The sequence below is a fragment of the Phaenicophaeus curvirostris genome, chromosome 5, assembly GCF_032191515.1.
Source record: "Phaenicophaeus curvirostris isolate KB17595 chromosome 5, BPBGC_Pcur_1.0, whole genome shotgun sequence".
NCBI lineage: Eukaryota > Metazoa > Chordata > Aves > Cuculiformes > Cuculidae > Phaenicophaeus > Phaenicophaeus curvirostris.
Window position 1 is genome coordinate 2,905,504 of NC_091396.1, and position 21,915 is coordinate 2,927,418.

The 21,915-nt window shown below is 40.9% G+C and overlaps 1 protein-coding gene across 1 annotated transcript; it reads left to right on the plus strand.

Moving 5' to 3' along the window:
- The first annotated feature begins 470 nt into the window (after nt 1–470).
- Nucleotides 471–20,868, plus strand: FBXO3 (F-box protein 3). Its single transcript, XM_069857374.1, has 11 exons — nt 471–609; nt 5,123–5,212; nt 7,155–7,318; nt 9,779–9,893; nt 12,489–12,693; nt 13,599–13,644; nt 15,840–15,924; nt 16,778–16,900; nt 17,346–17,461; nt 17,854–18,044; nt 19,732–20,868. Exons 1-11 carry the CDS (start codon nt 503–505, stop codon nt 19,855–19,857), a joined length of 1,368 nt encoding a protein of 455 aa, XP_069713475.1. The 5' UTR covers nt 471–502; the 3' UTR covers nt 19,858–20,868.
- Nucleotides 20,869–21,915: the final 1,047 nt, after the last annotated feature.

Genomic DNA, 21,915 nt, shown 5'->3' on the forward strand with positions numbered 1-21,915 from the left:
TTGTTCAGCTTGAGGAGAAGGCCTGAGGAGACGTTATAGAGGCCTTCCAGTGCCTGAAGGGGCTACAAGAAAGCTGTGGAGGAACTGTTCACAAAGGCTTGGAGCGATAGGACGAGGAGCCATGGGTATAAACTGCAGAGGGACAAATTTGGGCTGGACATAAGGAGGAATTTCTTCACGATGAGGGTGGGGAGGCCCTGGCCCAGGTTGCCCAGGGAGGTTGTGGCTGCCCCATCGCTGAAGGTGTTCAAGGCCAGGTTGGATGGGGCTTGGAGCAGCAGATCTAGTGGGAGGCGTCGCTGCCCATGGCAGGAGGGCTGGAACTGGATGATCTTTAAGGTCCCTTCGAACCCAAACCACTCCATGAGCGCCTTGGGACAGGAGGCGCCGCGGGGAGGGGCCGGCAGGGGGCGCTGCGTGCGCCACCCCCCCCCTCACCCCCCTCCGCCCAGAGCCGAGAGCGGCCCGGCGCGTGCCCGTCAGCGGGCGGCGGCGCCGCAAGATGGCGGCGCCCCTGGACATGGAGCCGTCAGCGCTCAGCCTGGAGCTGCTGCCCACCGACCCGCTGCTGCTCATCCTCAGCTTCCTCGACTACCGGGATCTGATGAGGTAAAGGGCCGGGGCCGGGGCTCCGCTGGAGCCGCCTGAGGACGGGGTTAAGGAGGAGGGGCGGGGGGGAGGTCCGAGTTCAGCCGCTGCGGCCGGTGGGGAGGCAGCGCTGGAAGGGCGGGGTGAGGGGAGGGGGGAATGGAGGAGTGAGGGAAGAATGAGGGGTGGGGGGGAAGGGAGGAAGGAATGGAGGGGTGAGGGGGGAATAGAGAATGGAGGGGTGGGGGATGAGGAGGGGAGTGGGAGGGGAATGGAGGGGTGAGGAGAGAGGAATGGAGGGGGAATGGAGGTGTGAGGGGGGAATGGAGGAGTGAGGGGGTGAGGAGAGGAAGGGGAGGAGAATGGAGGGGGAATGGAGGGTTGAGGAGGGAGGAATGGAGGGGGAATGGAGGGGTGAGGGGGGAATGGAGAGGAGGGGGAATGGAGGGGTGAGGGGGTGGAGAATGGAGGGGTGAGGGGGTGAGGAGAGGAGAGAACGGGGAATGGAGGGGTGAGGAGAGCGGGGTGAGATGGAGGGAAGGGGAAGATGAGGGAGAAGGGTGAGGAGGGGAGGGGGGGAGATGGGGGGAAAAGGGAGGGGGGTGTAGCCATGAGTGAAGTGGGTGGAAGGCGTGGAGGGGGGTGAGGAGAAGGGGGGAGCTGTGGGGTGGGGTGGGGAGAGGAGAGGGGAACCGTGGAGGGGCGTGAGGAGAGGAAGGGAGAAGCTATGGAGGTGGGGGAGCCATGGAAGGGGGTAAGGTGGGGCAGGATGGGGGAGGAAGAGCTGGCAGGGGGAGCCGTGGAAGTGGGTGAGGTGAGGGGGAGACCTGGGGGGAATCCATGAAGGGCGGAAGAGTTGAGGCAGGGGCGAAGCTGGAGACGGGGGAGTAAGGTGAGATGAGATGGGGAGAAGCCGTGGAGAGAGGCTTAGGTGAGGGGATAGGGGAGGAAGCTATGGAAGTGGTGAGGTGAGGCAGGGGGGAAGACCTGGTGGAGGGAAACTATGGGGGGAGGAAGAGGTGAGGTGCGGGGGAGCCATGGAGAGGAGCTGAGGCAGAGGGTGGTAGAGATAGCAGGGGAAGGCCATGGCGAGGGGTGATGAGAGGTGAGGTGGAAGGAAACCATGGAGGGAGGAGGAGGTCAGATCAGGTAGGATGGAGGGGAAGCCATGGAGGGAGTGAGGTGAGGTGGGTGGGAATATGTGGGGTGGGAAACCATGGAAGGAGGAGGAGGTGAGGTGGGGGTGAGCCATGGAGGGGCGAGAAGAGTGATGGTGAGGGGTAGACCTGGTGGAGAAGCCGTGGAGGGGGGAAGAAGTGAGGCAGGGGCGAAACTGCGGGCGGAGGTCAAGTGGGAGGGAAGTCATGTAGCGAGTGCTAGGGTGAGGCTAAGCCAGGAAGGGGAAGCATGGAGGGGCAGTGAGGTGAGGCAGGAGCTGCCAGTGACTTGGGGCTGCACTTCACTCTGCAAACTGAGCCGGGTCATGGACTAGCGGGGCTGTGACAATGGGAAGTGGTTGAAGCTCTCCCACAGCTCTTGCCATGGTGTAGGAAAAGGGTTTGGCTTCTTCTGGAGAGCTGCTATGAGGAGGGCACACGCGAAAGCATCAGCCCCTTCCAGAAGCAGTGGTGTTCTTCTAGTCTTTTGCTTGTGGATTTTTTTTTTTGGTTTTTTTTTTTAAGAAAAAGGGAATTTTCCCAGTTTTTATCTCCCCCATTTTCTTGGGTTTATTTGTAGCTAATACGATATTAGTTTTATTTGTAGCTAAATGACAATTTAGATCCTCACCAATTACTGAATTTGTGAAATCAGTAATTCTTTGAATCTGTTGTGAATCTGCAGGCAAACAAAGGGTGGTCTTGTTGCCAGTAAATATATCCAGTTATTTGAACTAGCTGTTGTTTGAGGAAAACTGAGTGAAATTAAGTAGAATGATTTTCAGGAAGAAAACCATGAATGAAAGGGAAAAGCTCCTCTTGAACAGCTTATTCCAGGTTGGATGAGGCTTTGAGGAATCTGATCCAGCGGAAGGTGTCCCTGCCCATGGCAGCGGGTTGGAACTGGGTGAGCTTTAAGGTCACTTCCAACCCAAGCCATTCTATGATTCTGTGGCTGAACAGTTATGAGTCATAGAGTGAAGAAGAGAATGTGGTTTTAGTTAAAACCCTACCAATGAAGAACAAGCACTGAAAGTGATTGAAATCACTGTGTTTAATCAAAGAGGGAGGAATAAGTACGCATGAGTTATAATGTTACCAAAATGGTTGTTGTTTGATTCCCTCCCATGGATATTATTTAAAAAATCTAAATACATCCAGGAAAGCTCTTAGGTGACTGCAAAAATGAGATTAAGCATAAGCAAAGATTATAAAAATTGTTCCAAGTCCAGTATGTATGATTTTACAGTAGTTGCTAATGGTGTAGTAAAAGCACTACCTATTTTTATTATGTATTTAACGAAATGAGATGGATTTTGCTGTGCAAGGACTATTAAATACTGTGTAGGTTTCTTATAAATTAGATCAGTTTTGCAGGGGCAGTTTGTAATACTCAAAGTGTTAGTTGAGGAAATCTCTAGGTTGCTCACATTTGCCTTTAGTGCCTCTCTATACTCTGACCATCTCAAACATTACAGTTTCCCTAGTATTCCATGGGCTGGCTAATCTGGTGGTGGCTCTTAAATACTGGAAAAGCTGACAGGTGACCAAATACTTAATGTAATTAACGAGACTGGCGTTAATGGCATCTTTATAATGTTTGAAGCCACGTGGACCTGTGATGCCACAGTGACTTCTTTCCTACCAGAAATTACAGGCTTGATTGATAAACACCAATATAATAGATTTCTGTAAGGACTTTGACTTTGGGATATTTCTTCTTTCCAACCTCTACGCCCCAAAAAGAATATTCCTATTCTTAAGGAGCCAAATGTGAGGGTTGAAGTGAATGCATTTATGTCTTTGTGTTATTGTGGAGGGGAAGGGTAATGGCAGGGCATACAGGAGAACTGGTTTTACTTCTCAAGGTTTGTTTTGAAATGCCAGTAGAATTCTAGCTAAAGCAGCATATAATGGATATTGAGGAGGAGGGGAAAAGAGGTAAATGAATTGAACAGATGAATCTCGGTGTAAAATGTTTTCTCTGGCTATGGACTCTGACTAATTTTACTTATCAAAGACAAGATCGAGAAGCATCTTTATTTCAGTTCATAACTATGTCCATTTACACTGTTGGTCTGTCTTTCTTACCGATTTCTGAACTACACTGAAAAAAAGCCAAAAAGCAGTAACTGGAAGCTTAAGTCTGTCTACCTCATTTAGGGTATTTAGATGTCACTCACTGCCATTAAAACACACATTAAGTGTTGGAACAAGCTACCAGAGGAAGTGATGTAACCACATCTAAATTGGTGGTATCTTTTGGGGAGTTTCTTTGAAGTATAACTGATAGTTCAGCTCAAACACAGAAGAAGAAAAGGTTTATATTGTCTGATGTTCAGGTTAGATTGAATGAGGCAGTAAATTCTTTTAAATTCTAAGAATCTTCGAATAACACAGCCACTCCCTGTATTCCTGCTCTGCACGTTGCTGATGCTATGCTGCACGTTCTTATTTGTATAAATGCACTCTAATGTTTTGCTTTCAATACCAGTGTACATTCCAGAAAGGCTTTGTAACTGTAGAAGTATTTGATGGCATAAATCGCTGCTTTTAAAAAGAGAGGTAGCAGGCATGGGGAATATAGGTTAGCTTTTGCTATCTCCTTGCATAAAGCCAGGATCAACTTAAATGATTTCTGAGGACGTTTTTAGACCTATATCCTACATATTTTTAAATACTGCATTTGCAATAGTGCTGCATAGTGGAGAATGTTGGTTTTTTTTAATTTCCTGAAGCAGCAGCAATGTTACCTGTAATGTAATGGCAAGACCTTATGTATGGTCTTCATTAGAGCGAGCTTGCAATTCTTGTTTCCAGGTCTATTATCCTTTGTATTTTTCCATTACCTTCCTTTGTCTCTGGTCATGTTGTTTTTTATTTAAACAACTTAAAGTGAAATTAACTTTGTAAAACTCAAACCTTATGGTTTCTGTAGCTTTCAGTGTATGGCAGCAGTGGAAAAGATAAGGTAGAGACTGGCAATCTGGATAATAAAGTGATTTACATATAATAACTAGCCTGTGCTACTGGAATATTCATGGCTGGTGGAGAGGATTCACAGCTGGTGGAGTGGAGTCACACTGTGGAGTCTTTCAGACACTGTTTACAGTGGCATAGATCTACAGGGTGACCTGCTTTACAAAATTACTTAATTGCTAGCAGTTCTCAAAGTGTGTAGAAAAGTAGTTCATGACTCACACAGCTATAATGAAGACTTTTAACCATTGTAAGCACAACTCTAAAAAGGACAGCTAAGCAACTTCCAAACTCTGCATTTGTTCAATGAGAATGCAAGTGTAATATACTGGTCAGGATCTATCCATATTTGTTTTACTACTGTTTTGCTATCAAAATTAATTTTTCTGTATTTATAGTTGCTGCTATTTAAGTCGAAGATTAAATCAGCTATCAAACCATGATCCACTGTGGAAAAGACACTGCAAGAAATACTGGCTTATTTCAGAGTAAGTGCGGTTGTTTTAAGCCTTTTTTTCTGTGAAAATGAGAATTATGTTATTGTGCTGTCTGTTTTCGTCCACATTACTTCTAGTAACTCTATGACCAAGTATATTTGGAAATGCTTTCCAGGAGGATTTTCTTCATCACTTTCCCCTGGAAGTCACATTGGGCTGTGTAAAAGGTTTTGCATAAGTGGTTCTTGAGATGTTGTGTCCTTTTAGAAAGTTCACTTTCTGTTCTGTTTGCTCACACTGAACTCAGTATGTCTGTTATGTGGAATCTAACTGGAAAGGTATCAATCCACGTCTTTGCTAAAAAAAGCATGTTTTTCTCAAGAGCTGAGAAAGCTTGTGGAGTTGACTGAAGTGAATTTGCAGCTGGTTTTGTTATTGCTTATACCCTCTGTGTCCTCTTTTCTGGACAATATCTTTCTTTTCAGACTGTAAATTGTGAGGAGTATTAACTGCATATGACTTCAGTGGTCAGTTCCGTATATTTTTCCATTGTTCAGATTATGCAGATCTCCTTGGATTACACAAATAGCCTAAGATGGCAGAGCAGCTGGTGATAAGGAGTTAATGTATACGCATAAGTAGATGGGGAAGGTAGTTTAGGAAAACATTTCCAAAGCTGTAATTTGTAATCCTTATTAGATCATCTGGACTGCATTAAAAATTAACAGCAAACCAAATTGCATCCACAAAGGTAAGCATACTGTGCATATTCTGATTATATGCAGCTTATTAAGATACAACACAGCTTCTAAAACTTCTCTTTGAGATTCTCTGCATAAAAATCCTAAGTGATATTCTTACTGGAATGTGAACTAGAGAGGAACATCTGGTGTGGGGGCAGGGGAAAGAAAGTAAGGAAATGAGTTCAAACTGAGTACCTGATGCTTTCAAAGAGGAACTTGTTGTGTACAAGGGAGAAGGTGAGGGGCTTACAGGCCTTTGCTAAGGAGAACTGTCTCTAGGCTTGGTTTCCAAGATACTGCCCTCCCCCATAGCCAAGAATATCTGACTAATGAAGGCTGTAGGTAATTTCTACAAATAACATTTAAGGGTGAAAATATGCAGAAACTTCTTCCCTGCTGAGATAATTCACTTCGGGTGTTTTGCTTTTAGCTGTTTGGTTTGACATTAGTTTATCTAACTTCCCAGATTAAATTTGATGTACCTTTTTCCCTTCAAGTCGTCTTCAAGAAGTACAGTTCTTTTCTTTTGAGAGCTAGATATATCTTAAAGGTTGCACAAAGACTTTGTAATTGTTACATTTTTATTTTGGTGTACAAACATGTATTAAATCTTCTAGATTCGGTGTGCTGATTGCAGTTTGAAGAGCTGGAATATATCCTAACACGAAGTTGCAAGGGCTGTTACAATTTGGAAGCAAGCTTCCTTTGTCAGATGTTAGTCAGCACTTTTTTTTGGCAGCCTGCCTTCCCATAACCTGCTGTTTTGCCTGTGAGGAGTACTGAATGTGCAATAATTCTTTAAGAAACTGACTTTCCAAAGCAGTGCACGTGTGACTCTCTGGTTTGTTCCTTAATCCTTCTTCCTGGGTGTATAAAGGGGTTTGTGACCAATGCTGTAGATCCAAAAAATGAGATTTTTTGAAGGCCTTCTCTGTACATGTGTGGAATGTGATCTGAAATAGCTGTTCCCCATTTCTAAGATTTAATGAGAGACAGCACTCTGTTTAAAGGAATACTGTTCCTAACTTTTCCCCTGATACAAAGTACCCTATATATTTCCTATTTGTTCCGAGTTGCTGTTGAATAGATAGTGGAATTCATTTGCTTTGCATAGCTTCAAGTGGCTCAAAGTGTTCCTGGCTTAATATTATGCATACTGTTTCTGCCAAATAACAAATATTAACTTCTCTGGTTTAGAAGTCAAGCTTTATGGGCTGGTCTTTGAACTTATTTTATTCATGTCCACCTAGTGAGGAAAAAAGCCGACGAAATCAGAGCTGGAAAGCCATCTTCATCAGTACCTACTCTGACCTAGGAAGATATATCCGATACTATGCTACCTTGAAAAAAGCCTGGGATGACCTAGAGAAGTACTTGGGACAACGGTGCCCTCGAATGATTGGTTCTTTGAAAGGTACGGTGAAACACCTGCTTTCTCTAGTAGCTTGGCTGATGCAGCATTATCTGTTACTAAGTTCCATATTGCTTTCATCCTGGATGTCTGCCTAAATTATTGGAGCCCTGACAGTCAAGTAGCTGTTCTTTTCCTTCTCCTCCAGTAAATCGGACCATCTCTATGGTCTATGCCCAGTTCCTGGTGATCCATAGATTCTCTAAAGATTTCTTTTGAGATGAGAAATCAAGATTAGGTTTTTTTTTAGTGACCAGTCTATCTTCTTTATCTCTGGGTAATTGGGAAATGAATACATTCTTAATGCTTTTGTCTTTGGTTGCTATGACTGGATTTTTTTTTTTCTTTGTTTATTATTATATTTTAGTTTAATAATCCCATTACTTCAAGGTCCTGGGACCTGTTGATGTGAATTTTGAGAACTTTTTTTAAGACATAATTAAAACACTCCCCTATGAAAGCAGGCATTTTAAAATAATGCCAATTAAAAAGGAAGTAGGTGCTCTTTTCCTTCTTGTAGGTCTTACTGTGTTCCTCTGAAGGTAAATTAGTGGCTGAACAAGAATTTTTATTTATCTTTCCAAGATTCAGTTTTTAAATTGTTTGTGTTTTAATACTTGTAGTACGTCCAGTATTCTGGTTCATAAGTCTTACACAGCAAGACATACAGCCAGTTTCAGCTTTTCTGGTGTAGAGACAAAGTATCTTTTCATCTTCATCTGTACTCCTGTATGAAGTGGACTGTTAGACCAAGATGTTTAACAGGATCTATGAAAGTAGGAGAAATGTATAGACAAAAATCTGTTTCTGTGTAATCTTGCATGTTTCCTGGCTTGCTGGATAGTGCTAGATTCTTAAGTTTTACTAAGTGATTGAGAGTAACAGAACATGCTTAGAACTTAAAACTCACTTCTATTGAAAATTTTTTTGTTGTTTTGTTACTTCTGAGTGTTAGTGAAGGAAAAGGCTAGAAAGGTTCTCTGTAGCCTGAACTTTTGGTTAACGGGCCATAGTACTATCCATGGCTTGATTTCTGTAACTTTAATGCTGCTCAGTCGAAAACATAGACCTCGCTTAGGTCTATAGAACCACTGAACTGTCAGTCAAATATTTCATAAATAAAATGGAAAATATCTGTGTTGGTGTTGAACAGATTTCACCACAGTTTTACTTTCAAAATCCTCCTAAGGAATTTGGTGCATTGAAGCTTCGTTTAGTCTACAGAAAGACAGAAAATAATCTAAAATGATAAAGTTCCACGCTTGTATAGTGATCACAGCTTATACTTTTTAATACCATGTTTCACAAGGGGTTGTTTCATTGTATTGTAAAATTATGCCATATGAATGAAACTGCTTCTGAATATGAAACGCATTTAAAAAAATAAAATTCACCGAAACCCCCTTGATTGGAACACACCAACCTGGCCACCCTGTTGATCTTTACTAGAAGTGAGGGTGCAGAAACCCCCTGAAGTGTGTGTGGAGCTGTAAGAGCAGTTACTCCCCACCCTTCTCTCATGACGATACAAAAATCCCCTTGTTACAACCCGTTTATTGATTCAGATTCCAGGTGGAAGGTGGCGCAGCCAACATTTCTTTGGGACTGGTTGGGCTGGAAACTGAAAGAAGGAGCCCTCAGAATGATGAAAGAGTAAAATCAATATTGTATAAAAGTTTTAATGGAGACTCAGTCAACTAACAACAATATTGCAGGGGAAAAGCTCGTTTTGCTTTATAAATACTTTCTGCTTAAGTCAGGCCTGTTGAGATTTTGTTGGATGGAGATTGGTGTTGTATTAAGTAATCAGTTAATGTAATCAGCTTCCTTTCAAATTTTTGTAGTATTTATTCTTTGCCATCTAGCATACAATAAAGTTCCCAAATCTTGACTTGAGTCCATGTTTGTTTGATCAAGGCACTTACAAATTCCACTCTTTGTATGTGAAATACTTGATTTTAGTGATTCTTGCCACTAGCCTGAATTTAATCAATGAAAGATTCTCGAGACCATGCTAGTAGACAGGTGCCTCCCAAAGCCCAACTGAATTTATGTTGTTTTTATATGTCTTGTCAATTCACTTTCTTTGAATTATAAATGGCAGAGTACTTTGAAATACATATTTCTTTTGTGATTAAAAAAAATAAAATCCATAATGATAAGGATGCTGGGGCTACTTAAAATTCCTAGCATACAGCAGTTAAAAACATGCTGTTATATCTAGAAAGTAGCTAGGCTTTCCTTTGTTTCTAGCCATGTTGCTCTGCTGAGATGATGTTAAATAGAATTTTAAAGGAGATGTCTTAAGACAGACTGTAATGTTCACCTTTGCCAGGAACAGCATACTGGGCATCTGGGGCAGAGGGGTGAAGCAGCATGAAGTCTGGGAGTTTTGTAGGAGCAGCAGTTCTCGATTCCCCTTCCAAAACTGCCACTTAATACTCTGTTTCTTTTTGTACACAGAGAGTGTGCGGGAGGAAGATCTAGATGCTGTGGAAGCACAAATAGGTTGCAAACTCCCTGATGACTATCGATGTTCCTTTCGTATTCATAATGGACAGAAGCTAGTTGTTCCTGGGTAAGGAGCAAAAATGACATACTGAGTTATTAATTCCGTTTGTGTTTCTTTGATGGTTTATTTATTAAAAAGATAAAATGTCTGCTGAACAGGATAAATGAAACATTTAAGTGTCTTGCAACTGAGTGACTGCTTGAAGTTACGCTTCTACGATTGGCCGTCTTCTAGTCTCAACAGTAATTGAAACATGGTGTAGGCTTCTAATTGCTCAAATTACTCTTACACTTCAGTCCTTTTTCCTATTGAGAACCCATTTTTTCGTAATAACTAAAGCTTCCAACTGTTAAACTTCTAATCATACCAGTGCAAGTTGCTCCCCTGAAGTTTTGCTTTGTATTACCTAAGTAAATTAGCTGTTTGCACTCTTCAGATTTCATTATTTTAAAAGCTTTTTTTCTCTAGAATGGTTAGGGAATAACTTTCAAACCAGGCAGTCATTTTAAGTAGAATCAAAATGTCAATTCTGCAAATTAATTTTTCTCAGTAGATGATTTTACAATTTTATGCAGTTTCAGCAATTAAAAACTCCTTATGCGTCAAGGTTAGAAGGCAAATGACCAAACATGGTTTCCAATCTTTCAGCTATAGAAAAAGTTGACAGCTCGGCATCTGAAGTGCCACAAACATTAGCAAAAGATGGAGAGCAGGGCCAATCACTGCAGTGTCTGTAGGGGGCAATGCATTCATGGTGCTTTACCAAAACCTTCGTTAGTAAAGAAGGCACAGCTTCCTCCAATTCTAGCATTGTGTGTACAGGAGGGATATGTGAAACAGATTTATGCAGCCAAAAAAATGACTTCTCGTTCTATTTCTTTTCCAGGAGTTGTTTTTTGTTTTGTTTTGTTTTTTTAAGAGAGGTGATAGGTGCCCTATTTCTGTAGACTTTGAGTGGAGTTCTGCAACTTGTGTGCTTCCTGCTCTTCCTACAACTTTTTCACTAATGAAACCTCTAATGTGGTGATGTGTCTGTGGAAGAGCCGCAAGGGAAAACATACACCTTTGGGCATGCTTTTCAGCTTGAGCAACTGCCAGTGGGCTGTGGTCCCTCGCTGTGCCCTAAAAATGAGGGTAGGAGCCTTACACACAGGTTGACAAAGCTTGTTGCAGTGACTGGGGTATAAGTTAGGGCTGACATGTGGCACCCTGGAGCAAGAAAGGCTGCCACACTGTGAGTGGAAGGTGTGGTCTTACTGTTGGGGACAGCCTTGCTTTCTTTTGGGAGGTGAATGCTGGAAAGATCAGGTGTAGGTAATGGGAGTCTGTGCAGGAAGTTGTTGAGATGTTAAGTTAGAAATGGAGGCGATTTGGGACTAGTTGTCACTGTTAGATGCTTCAGGTTTCTGTGTTTGGATATTAACATTGCTTTTTAAAGTGTGGAATGTACTAATTCCAGGGAAGACTGAAAAGAAAGAGGAGTGGAACCTGTTACCCGAGATGGGAACAGCTTATATGATGCTGATGTGTGGTGGCATGTGTCTGAGTCATGGCTTTCATAATGCCAATGCAAGCTTAGCATCTTCGAGTTTACAGCTGAAAACACTGGTGAAAGGCAAATTAGAAGGGAGTGTGGGTGGGGAGGTGTACGTGGCAGGTTTGTGTACTCCTCTTATTGCTAAGTGCACTGCTGTAGTCTGTACCCTTGTAGTTGATTACTTTGATCATGTTATCCCTTTTTGTCATACTTCCACTGTCTGCTACTTTATTACGTTGAGTGTAGTTAGCTCAGGTTTTTTATTTTCCCGTGGCTGCCATCTAAACCAACATTCATGCTAACTTCAGCTTCTGATGCTCACCTCCATTCCTAATGGTTACATATTTCAAATTAGTACCACTTTTTTCCAAATGTGTATATTCTTATATAGAGAGAGGCTCCTTTTGCTGTCTTCAATTTCACTTCCTTATTGTCAAAAATGAACAAATAAAAAATTCCCATTCTTTGTTGTGATGCTTACGAAAGGCTAGAGATAAAAATTAGAAAGACAATTGATGGTCTTGCCACGTTGTCTCACGAATATTGTCTAATGCTTTCCTTGTGTGTCTCTTTACTTGTGTCTGTATGCCTTCATTTTTATACTGAGATTATAGTCTCCCTAACTCAATGGTTATTTTGCTTGTTTACTTCTCAACATTTTTTCTGAAGCATAGATCACTTTGCTCACTGTAGTTTCAATCAATGACTGTTACTATAGCAGCTGGGTCTTCCAATTGAAAAATCTCTTGCGCTTCAATAGTATTGAAATGAACTCACACAAAACTTGAGGTACAGAGCACTGGTTATTCCTCTATTGTGCTACTATAGGAGGCTGTGTCAGCTGTTAATAGCTTCTTTGAAGTAGTTGTAGACGTGACGGGAGTCACCAGCAGACTTTAAAATGATGCTTTGGGATGCACAAAACATGTGAGGAAGTATTTATCTTAGAGCCATCACTATTGCAAACAAGCAACCTAGTTAAGCACCTGGATGTTAGACTAGGTCTAGGTCTAATATGCATCTAGAGTCAGCGCTTAGAAAATATTTGAAGCTACCTTTGCATTGTGAGTGGTATCTTCTGTTTATCTTCCCCCCTCCTTTTTTTTTTGTCATTATCTGTTAAGTTTGATGGGAAGCATGGCACTATCGAACCACTACCGCTCTGAAGACTTGCTGGATATCGACACAGCGGCTGGAGGTTTTCAGCAGAGGCTAGGTCTGAAGCAATGCCTTCCTCTTACTTTTTGCATTCATACTGGCCTGAGTCAATATATGGCGCTGGAGAGTGTGGAGGGACGAAATAAATACGAGATCTTCTATCAATGTCCAGTAAGGAAGACATATTTATACTTGTGAATATACTTTTTTAATAATTGATGGTGTCCTTTTGCATGTTATCAGATACCTGAAGTATTTTACATAACATAAAGTGAATACTTAGAGTTCATGTTAGTGTGTCGCTTGCCCCTGATTTGCCATCTGGTTTTCATCAAAGCCCACAAGTGGAATGTAAGAGATTTACATGAAGCTGTTAATGGCTATAGCAATTTCTGTAGGTTCACGGTGATGACAACATTATTTTATTGGAAGGTATTGATTTAATTTGTTTGAACTATGGCAGATTTAGACTTTCGTCCCTGTTTCTGTAAGAAAGAAAAGCTTGTGTGTTATGCAAGATCAGCGTGTGTGTATGTCTTCCCCCAGATAGAAGGTTAGCAGCTTTCCAGTACCTAACGGGGGCCTACAGGAAAGCTGGGGAGGGGCTTGCTCTCAGGCAGTGCAGGGGTAGGACGAGGGGGAATGATATTAAGCTGAAAGAGGGGAGGTTGAGATGAGATCTTAGGAAGAATTTTTTTCTGGTGAGGATAGCGAGGCACTGGCACAGGTTTCCCAGAGAAGCTGTGGCTGCCCCGGAGGTGTTCAAGGCCATGTTGGATGAGACTTGGAGCAGCTTGATCTAGTGGAAGGTGTCCTTGCCTATGGCAGGGGGTTGGAACTGGATGAGCTTTAAGGTTCCTTGCAACCCAAACCATTCTTTGATTCACTAAACCTAAAATCTGTCTGCTTGATACATCATTATGCTCCAGTCATATGTTCAAATATACATATACAATATTCCTTTACATATATGTATGGGGGAAGCGTTCTATATCTTTTATTTAAGGTGTGGAATTTTAACCTTGGAATTCTAATGCTGTCATCCTAATACATCCAAAACTTTCTTTCTTTTTTAGGACCAAATGACTCGCAATCCATCTGCTATTGATATGTTCATTACAGGTAATGCTTTAGATAAAATATTCACAAAATGTTTTAATGACGCTGTTTAGAAAGTGCGTGTCAGTATGATTTGAACAAAGCAAGCATTCTAAATAACCTACTTTAAAACATGGTAGGTACTTGAAATAAGATGCAAGTTTTCTCTATTGAAGCTTGTCCTTCTGTGTGTCTTGTATACAAATCATTCAGTGTACTAACCTGTTTAACAAGATGAGCAAAACCTTTACCTTGGCCATCATGGGGCTGATGTAAGCAGTTATTAAATGCAACACCCAGCTGGACAGAAACACTTTTTTCTCCCCAGTAGTTTTTGCAATCATGTTGTGTTGAAAATATTTTGCATCCTTTAATGGAACTAATTTACTATAAACATAGCTGCAGAAGAAAACCTTTCCGGATTTTATATTTGCCTGATTGCTTGGTTCAAAGGACAAAGGAGGGAAGGGGAAAACTGTGTAATTATTTGGCTATGCAGTAATCATAATTTATCTGACACGTACATTAACTGGAATAGTGTTATGATGATTTCTTTTTGTTAATCCACTGGTATCTGGTAATCATAGCTGCATCTAAATTAATTCCTTTCACTCAGTGGGAAAGCAGTTGTGTAATAAATGGCACCAAAATTAATTAGTCTTGAACATTTATTAAGAAATATATATTAATATTCATAGAGAAACTACAGTAGGCAATGCTATCCAATTGCTGGTTTGGGTTGAAGGCAGTCGGACCACACTAATTTTAGGAAACCTTTCTGTGTACTGATTGATTGGATGAACTGATTTCAGTGTGAAGTGGTCAGCCTACTATCTGTTCTACAAAGGTCATTGCAGAACGCATTGTGGCCTTTAGAACCATCACAGGGAAGATACAGCCAAAGCTCAGGAGTTTGGTTAATTGCTTCTCTCCACTTGAGGATGGTGTAATGCTTTAAAACTGCTCTCTGGTGAATTGGCGTTGCTGCTTTTATGGGATTGAGTCAATGGTATTACGTTTAAATGTATTCTGTTTGACTGAAAGGGTTAATTTTGGCTTATTGCTGACTGGAGGGGAAGTAACTGGAGGGAAGGTTTCATACACAGCATTTACCTCGTCATTTTGAACGTGGCAGGGTAAATGGTCCACTTCATCCATTCGGAATTACTTTATACAAGGTTTGCATTTTGTGGATTAGTGGTAAACGAGAGGATAATAAACTTGGAGTTCCTTAGACTTAAAAAGATCAAAGGACAACACACATAGCTCTTACTCAAAGGAAGAAATGGTAAGTACGCTTAATCTAACAGGAATGGTAGTACTTGATAACATGTCAGTGAAGTTGGGGATAATGATTTCTTAGTATTTCAGCTTAAATCCTGTTTTGTGTCAGTAGTGTTGACTAATAATTGAAGAACTCTTTGCTTTTCTGTGGAACTCTGTGTTGCAGTGCTTGGAAGATTTATGGCTGAGAAATTCTTTACAGAGAGCTGGTATCTCTTGTATGAAACTTTTCTTTGAAAGTTTAATTTGACAGCTTGATTGTCTCCTTAGAAATCAAGCTGTTCCTAATTAATGGCTGTAGGTATATGAAATGTTGCTCTGAGACAATGGCTGTGGGCGTATGAAAATCACAGGTTCTTCAGAATGACACGTAGCCTTCATCTTCTGGGTTTGTAGCAGGAGTGCGGAGTATGTCTATGACCTGCCCCTGGCTTTAAGGAGAGGGAAATTCTGCAACACGCTAGTGTGTTTCTTAGAAGCTCTGTTCATCTAGAAACCTAGGTTTCAAAATGTGGATATAGTCCATAAATCCACCAGCGGGCTTGCTTGCTGGAATAGTACAAGTAGGTGGAATAGCTAGAAATAGCTATACATGTAGTATAGACTATTCCACTTGCCTTTCCCAGTCACAGCAGAAGAGTTATGAACAGGAGACCAGATGGAGAGGCATGTGCAATACTTAGCTGAGAGATTCTGTGTTTGCTATGTCATTTCTGGAGTGTGCACGCCTAACTCTTAGTTCTTTGTTGGTTTCTCCAAACAACCTTTGTTGGTAGAAGGGACTGCACCACTGACTGACTCATCTAAGTATGTCTGAGAGCAGTGTATTATAAAAACATTCAAAGCTTTAAACTGGTTCCTTGAAGTATTTATTGTAATGAGCTTAGTGGCAAATTTGCCTGTGCTGATGAATACTTTTCTTCTTTGGCATCTAGGTACATCTTATTTGGAATGGTTTACATCGTATGTAAACAAAGTTGTAACTGGTGGTTATCCCATCATCAGAGACCAGATTTTCAGGTATTGTGACTGGGATTTATAACCTCACTGCAAAGTTTTGATACTTCTTTTAGAACGCTGACCTCTTTCATGGTAGTTATGAGTATCTGATACAAAAACTGTTGGTGGAGAGAGGAGAGAGGACATGGAGCTTATTGCAGATAAAGCTGTAAAACTGAATGCTTAAAGACTGATTGTCTGTTTCTTTGTTTGTTTTTACCAGAAGCTTCAGAGTTAAATTTTTATTAACAGGGCCAGGATTTTGCACTGTAACAGATCTGAAGCTTGGCTAACAGCATAATATTTATTCTGCTTGCCGTGAGTGTGCTGCAGCTGCAGGACCGTCCTGAGTTATTAAAAAAGGAATCATTTCAGTGAACTGGTCTCATGAATAACACTGCTGAATATGTAAATAAAGAGGACTTCTGGTGTTTGAATCTTCATGCCCTTCTCTTCTAAACATAAGCAATAGCCTTAATTCTGTCAAACTGAGATGCTGTAGAACCAAGTTCCTGATCTGTAAGTTAATTTGCCATAGGAGTTGCTAGTTTTTGTTTTTTAAATAGCATATTGATGCATCCTTATTAAACAAGTGTCTTCATTGACTTCAGATTGAATTGTACACCCAGCTTAATACAAGCATTAATGGAGGTACAGAGAGATCCATAGCTGTGTGAGTTTAAGTGATGGGGAAGTACACATCATGAAGACACTGCGTGCATCCTTTATTTGAATGCCAAATGACAAGTTAAGAATTGCTTTGGACCTAGCACCACAGTGCTTTTACTACTAATTAACTAATCACTTGACAGGTTTAGTTTTCTGTGTTGAGTGTACAGAGCTATTTGCAGAGTTAATGTTTTCCTTTCTGTAGGTATGTGCATGATAAAGAATGTGTTGCTACCACAGGAGATATTACTGTTTCCGTCTCCACATCTTTTCTACCTGAACTCAGTTCTGTACATCCACCGCATTATTTCTTCACTTACAGAATCAGGTAAAAATAACGATGGAGTTAACTCTTACAACACAGGAAAGATCTATGTAATGTTCAAAGCATCAGTTGTTGCAAATTTATGCACAGCATTCATACTAAGACAAATAGAATGTGCTCAAACTGGTGTACTTATTAATAAAAAAAACCTTAAATCATTACTTGGTCAGGTACGCAAAGTACTGGTCAAATTCATAGTTGGTAAAGTATAGCGATGGGTAGAGGAAAGAAGTTACATGTAACTTTTGTGGTTTAGAAAGGGGTAAGTAACAATAGAGTGTGAAGTGGAGGCATGGAGGTGGATCCTGACAACTGATTGAATATACTTTCCCTTATGGGGGGTGGTTGCCCAGTCTGCTTGGAGAGAGAGAGACCAGGGACACTACAGCATCTCTTAAAATGTATGGAAGTAGTTGTCTAACTAAAAAGTACGCTGTTTGGCTTCTAGAATTGAAATGTCCAAAGATGCTCTTCCCGAGAAGGCTTGTCAGCTGGACAGTCGATACTGGAAAATAACAAATGCCAAAGGCGATGTAGAAGAAGTTCAGGGTCCTGGAGTAGTTGGTAAGTAAAAGATGGTTTTTATGAACCCAATAGAGAGAGTGTTCTTGTATCTAATGTATGTGTTATGAAAGTTATGTTATTAGCTGTTCCATCATGGGGACAGAGGCTTGTAGTTTTATGGTTTGTATCAAAATAATTTTGTTGCTTGAAAGAGACGTGGATCCATTTCCTTTGTCTTTAAAGTTGTTTGGCAAGGGATTTCTGAACATCCTGATAGTTAACCTCTCCTTAGACAGATTTTTAACAGCAGTAGTTGCTGAGAATCATTATGCATCCACTGGAATATAAAATGATCTGCCCGAGTATGTTGTGGAGTGCAAGTGATTTAGCGAACTGCTGAACTGTAGATCTGCTACAGACCTTGCTATTGTGATCTCATGTTTTACCAACAGGAGAGTTTCCAATTATCAGTCCAGGGAGAGTCTATGAATATACCAGCTGTACTACATTTTCCACAACATCTGGATATATGGAGGGGTATTATACCTTCCACTGCCTCTACTACAAGGACAAGTTCTTTAACGTCACAATTCCCAGATTCCATATGGTGTGTCCAACATTCAAGGTGTCTACAGCACGAATGGTAAGTGAAGGTGCAATTATGCTTATCCTAGACTTTTTTTGTTTTTCCCTTGACCTTCTGTTTTCTGAGAACCCTTGGAATAATTTTAATAGAACAGTGTAACTGTGCTTCAACGTCAATGTCATCATTTTTCAGTTTTGATTCTTTTCTTGAAAATGGCTCTTTTTTGAGAGCTACTTCTCAAAAAAAGTAGTCATCTGAAAGTATCTCTCAGTCTATATGAATTCTTTCCAGCTTCTAGGATGTTTATTGATAAGAAAACACTTCTGGTACAAAAATTACAGTACTGAACAGTGTTCAGATTGATAACTCGATACAAAACATTGTCCAATTAAGACTTAAGTCTAGCAACTGTAATAATTTTGTAGGCAGTTTGTACCTGGTTAAAGCTACATATCCTCTTTCCTTTGACATGTAATGCTACTGGTTCAGGACCCTTGGCCCTGGCTTTTGTAGGACACTGTACATGGCTATGGGTCATAGTCCTCGCATACTCATGTCTCGTCTGGTATCAAGGTCAAAGCTGGTTGTGTTGGTGAGATCAGAGGCCCTGTGGATTCTTGACAGAGGTAGAATGTGACCTGATGCCCACTGTCTGAAGACAAGTGCCCCTCAGGATGCATAGAAATATCTATGTGTGTGTGCGTGTATGTATATGCATGTATATCTGTTCAGGGCATATTTCAACAGTGATTATGCGGACTACAGCAGTGTTGAGCTTTGCTTATTTTGCTTTAAGGACCTATCTCACATCTTAATTTGTACCTAGAAAGATGACATTGCATAAGCTGTCTGGATTTCATAGTTCTTTCAAATATTCTGTCTTGGTATGAGTTGTCATCTGTTTTAGCCTTGACAGCATATCTGCTTTCTTCAACAAGGGAAGTTTTGGTTAACAACGATTTCAAAATGACAGCAGTCTGTCTGATTGGTGCTTGCTGAAAGTGCATTTCATAAAGTCACTTTGAGTTTGACAATCAATAAGATCTTTAGCTTTCTGTTAATGCAGTTTTAGTTCGAGGACTGCAAGTTAACTCTATAATTTCTTTGTTTGCTTTGGCACATTTCAAGAAGAAGGCTTTGTTTTTTATCACTAGTGTAGCACTTATTTAGTGACTAATTCAGATAAAACTTGAAGGTGTTTCCGCAAGCACCAAGTCTTTCCTTGGGGGTAGACAGCTATTTGTACGCTTTCTCACCTTTTTCCAGGGATTTGAGATGCTCTCATTACCATCTGCACCAGCAGATGTCGTGCTTCTAAAAGAAACTGGAATCTCATAACTCTTGCTTGTATTACTGGGAGTTGCAATCTCCTTCCCTTCAGTTAACGGTATAAATAATTTGCTATTCTCTTTTCCTCTATCTCTTACTTAAAGACAGTAATGATGCTTTATTTTTTACTTCTAATAAAAGCTGACAAGAAAATTGGTACAGCCGAGATACCAAATTGTGGCTTTGCATAGTTCTACTTATGAAATAATGAAGGCTAACAGGTATTTACCAAGGGAAAGGTCAAGTAGTTTGCAAGATGAACTCTGTTGCGAATTAAGTGTTGCTGTTGTAAGGAGCTGGTTTTAGGACACAGAGCACGAGGCAGACTGCAGATTTTTGCACACAATTGTTAGTGCTTTCTTGTAACTAGTTGGAATTAAAGGTTTTGATTAAATATGGATGTGTTTTGTATTAGGAAACAAGTCATAATGAACATGCAGTGGATGAAGACGAAGATTCCACAGACACTGATGAATATGAAGATCGACGCAGGGTGTTGGACATTCCCGCACCTTCCGGACGCTGCCCACGTCATACCTGACAGGATTTATTTTTAAAACAATACAAACTGTTTTCTGAAGCTGAACTCTTTGGGGCTAGTGCATAAAAATATTTCTGACTATTGTAAATGAACTTCTTGTTGCGCATCAGGGCAACTAGCATGAATGTTGGTGCCAGTTGTAATATTCATCAGTCTAACTTCTTTTTTCCTGGTTTGGAAGTGGGGATGGGACTTGGGGTGGGGGCAGGGGGAGGGAGGGAGAGGGACAGAAAGGTGCTTGGGCTTTGTTCACTTTTTTCCGAAGTGCAAAACAGCTTGATAGTCCGAGGTAATCATATCTTACATTTTTAAACTATTGCCTATTTATGATCATAATGCAAATATGGTGTGGGGACTGGTTTTTATACAAGCATTTAAAATTAGCAATAGACAAGATGGCAAAAAAAGGTGTATACTATCATCCTTTCTCCCAAGTTTCTACTCTTGATAACTCCCACTAAGAATGAAACTTGCAGTTTGGTCTGTGTATCCTCTTTGGGCAAGATCAGGTGCTCTAATGCTCTTTTTTTTTATTAACGTAAAAGTACCAGAAAATTCTGGTTATCAAATGCATAAATTGGGAATGAAACTGGCCTTATTTTTAGACAATCTGTCTTTCAGCTTAATTTTATGCTAGGTGACTCTGGATAATGCCTTTTGGAATGTAGTGTTCATGCATCACCCACCGTTCAGTAACCAAGGAATTTCCCAACAACTACAAAGTATGAATTTGTAAATATGTTTGGAGTTTTTTTCTTTATATGATGTTTGCTGTTCAGACTTTGTCATAGGTGACAAATTTATGGTGAAGTATCATGTTTCCCTAAATCCTCTATGGATTTTGTAACTACACCTGAATAAAAGAAAGGAAAAGGAAAAAAAAAAGGGGGGGGAGAGCCTGACATAACACCGAATGACTAAAAACTTTATATTTAAAAAGTATTTGTTTGCTTTATCACTTTTATTTTGTTTCCATTGTCATTAATAAACAACTGCCTCCTTTGCTCTCAAGTGCTGCATGGGTCTTCTCCTGCCAAGAACAGAGCAGTGTTTGTGTGACCAGCATTGCTGTGGTCAGTTGTTCTTTTTGATATCCAGAATTAGTCGTTCCTCTGAGGACAACCAGTGTATTGTGGTTGCAACAGACTGTTTCCGTTATTGACTAGTTAGTGCTCATACAAAAAGCCTGGTTTTTTTAACTGTTATGTTCTCCCTGTGCTTATCTTTCCTAGTGTCGTGTGCAGAATTTGGATCTTCCACAGTAGTAGGAAAGGCAGGAAAACAAATATCCAGTACGATCCCTACAACAGCTGTTCAGGTGAACTGTCTAGAGGAACAAAAATAAGTGTGGTGTCCCTTTGAGAACAGCCCAGTGAATCATTGGAGTGGTTTGAAAACGTTTCCATTTTGAGGATTCTGCAGTATTAACTGTGAGGGGAAAATGTGATGTTTGTGCCGTAATGCTTTTTCTTAACTGGTATTTCATCATCTGTTCAAAGAATGAGTGGAAAAAGGTATTTAGTGGAACTGGGACTTATTCCAGTGCTGTGTTTTTAAGGACAGATAACTCGCGGTCGGAGGATCTGAGTGTTCTGGCTAAGTGGTATCAGGTGAGGGTCACAAGGCTCTACATAAACATGTACAACTCTTGGTGATTCTACTCTTCTCAGGGAGTGGCTCTCCCTTGGGATGTTGAAGAGGAACTGTAATTACTGCTCACTGTAGAAGAAGCCAGGAGAGAGGACAGTGCTGTTCTGTCAACTTCTGAACACTGCGATGTGAGGGTTTGAGCACCACTGGTGGGCGCAGGACGCCCGTGAGTTCTGTGTGGATGAAATGAGAGGGTAACTAGGTAGGGGGAATGATACCTCCCCATGTAACTGTAATAGGAAAAAGGTCATCCTGTTGCTTCAGGCAGCTATTCTAGCAAAGTGCATTTTGCCTAAAGCTACCAGATGCAGCATTGCTGTAAGCTTTCTAACTTCATTATGTGCATTTGAAGTAGGGTTTGTGCCATTGATTCTCCTCACCCCACCCAAAACTTAGAAGCTTTTGCTG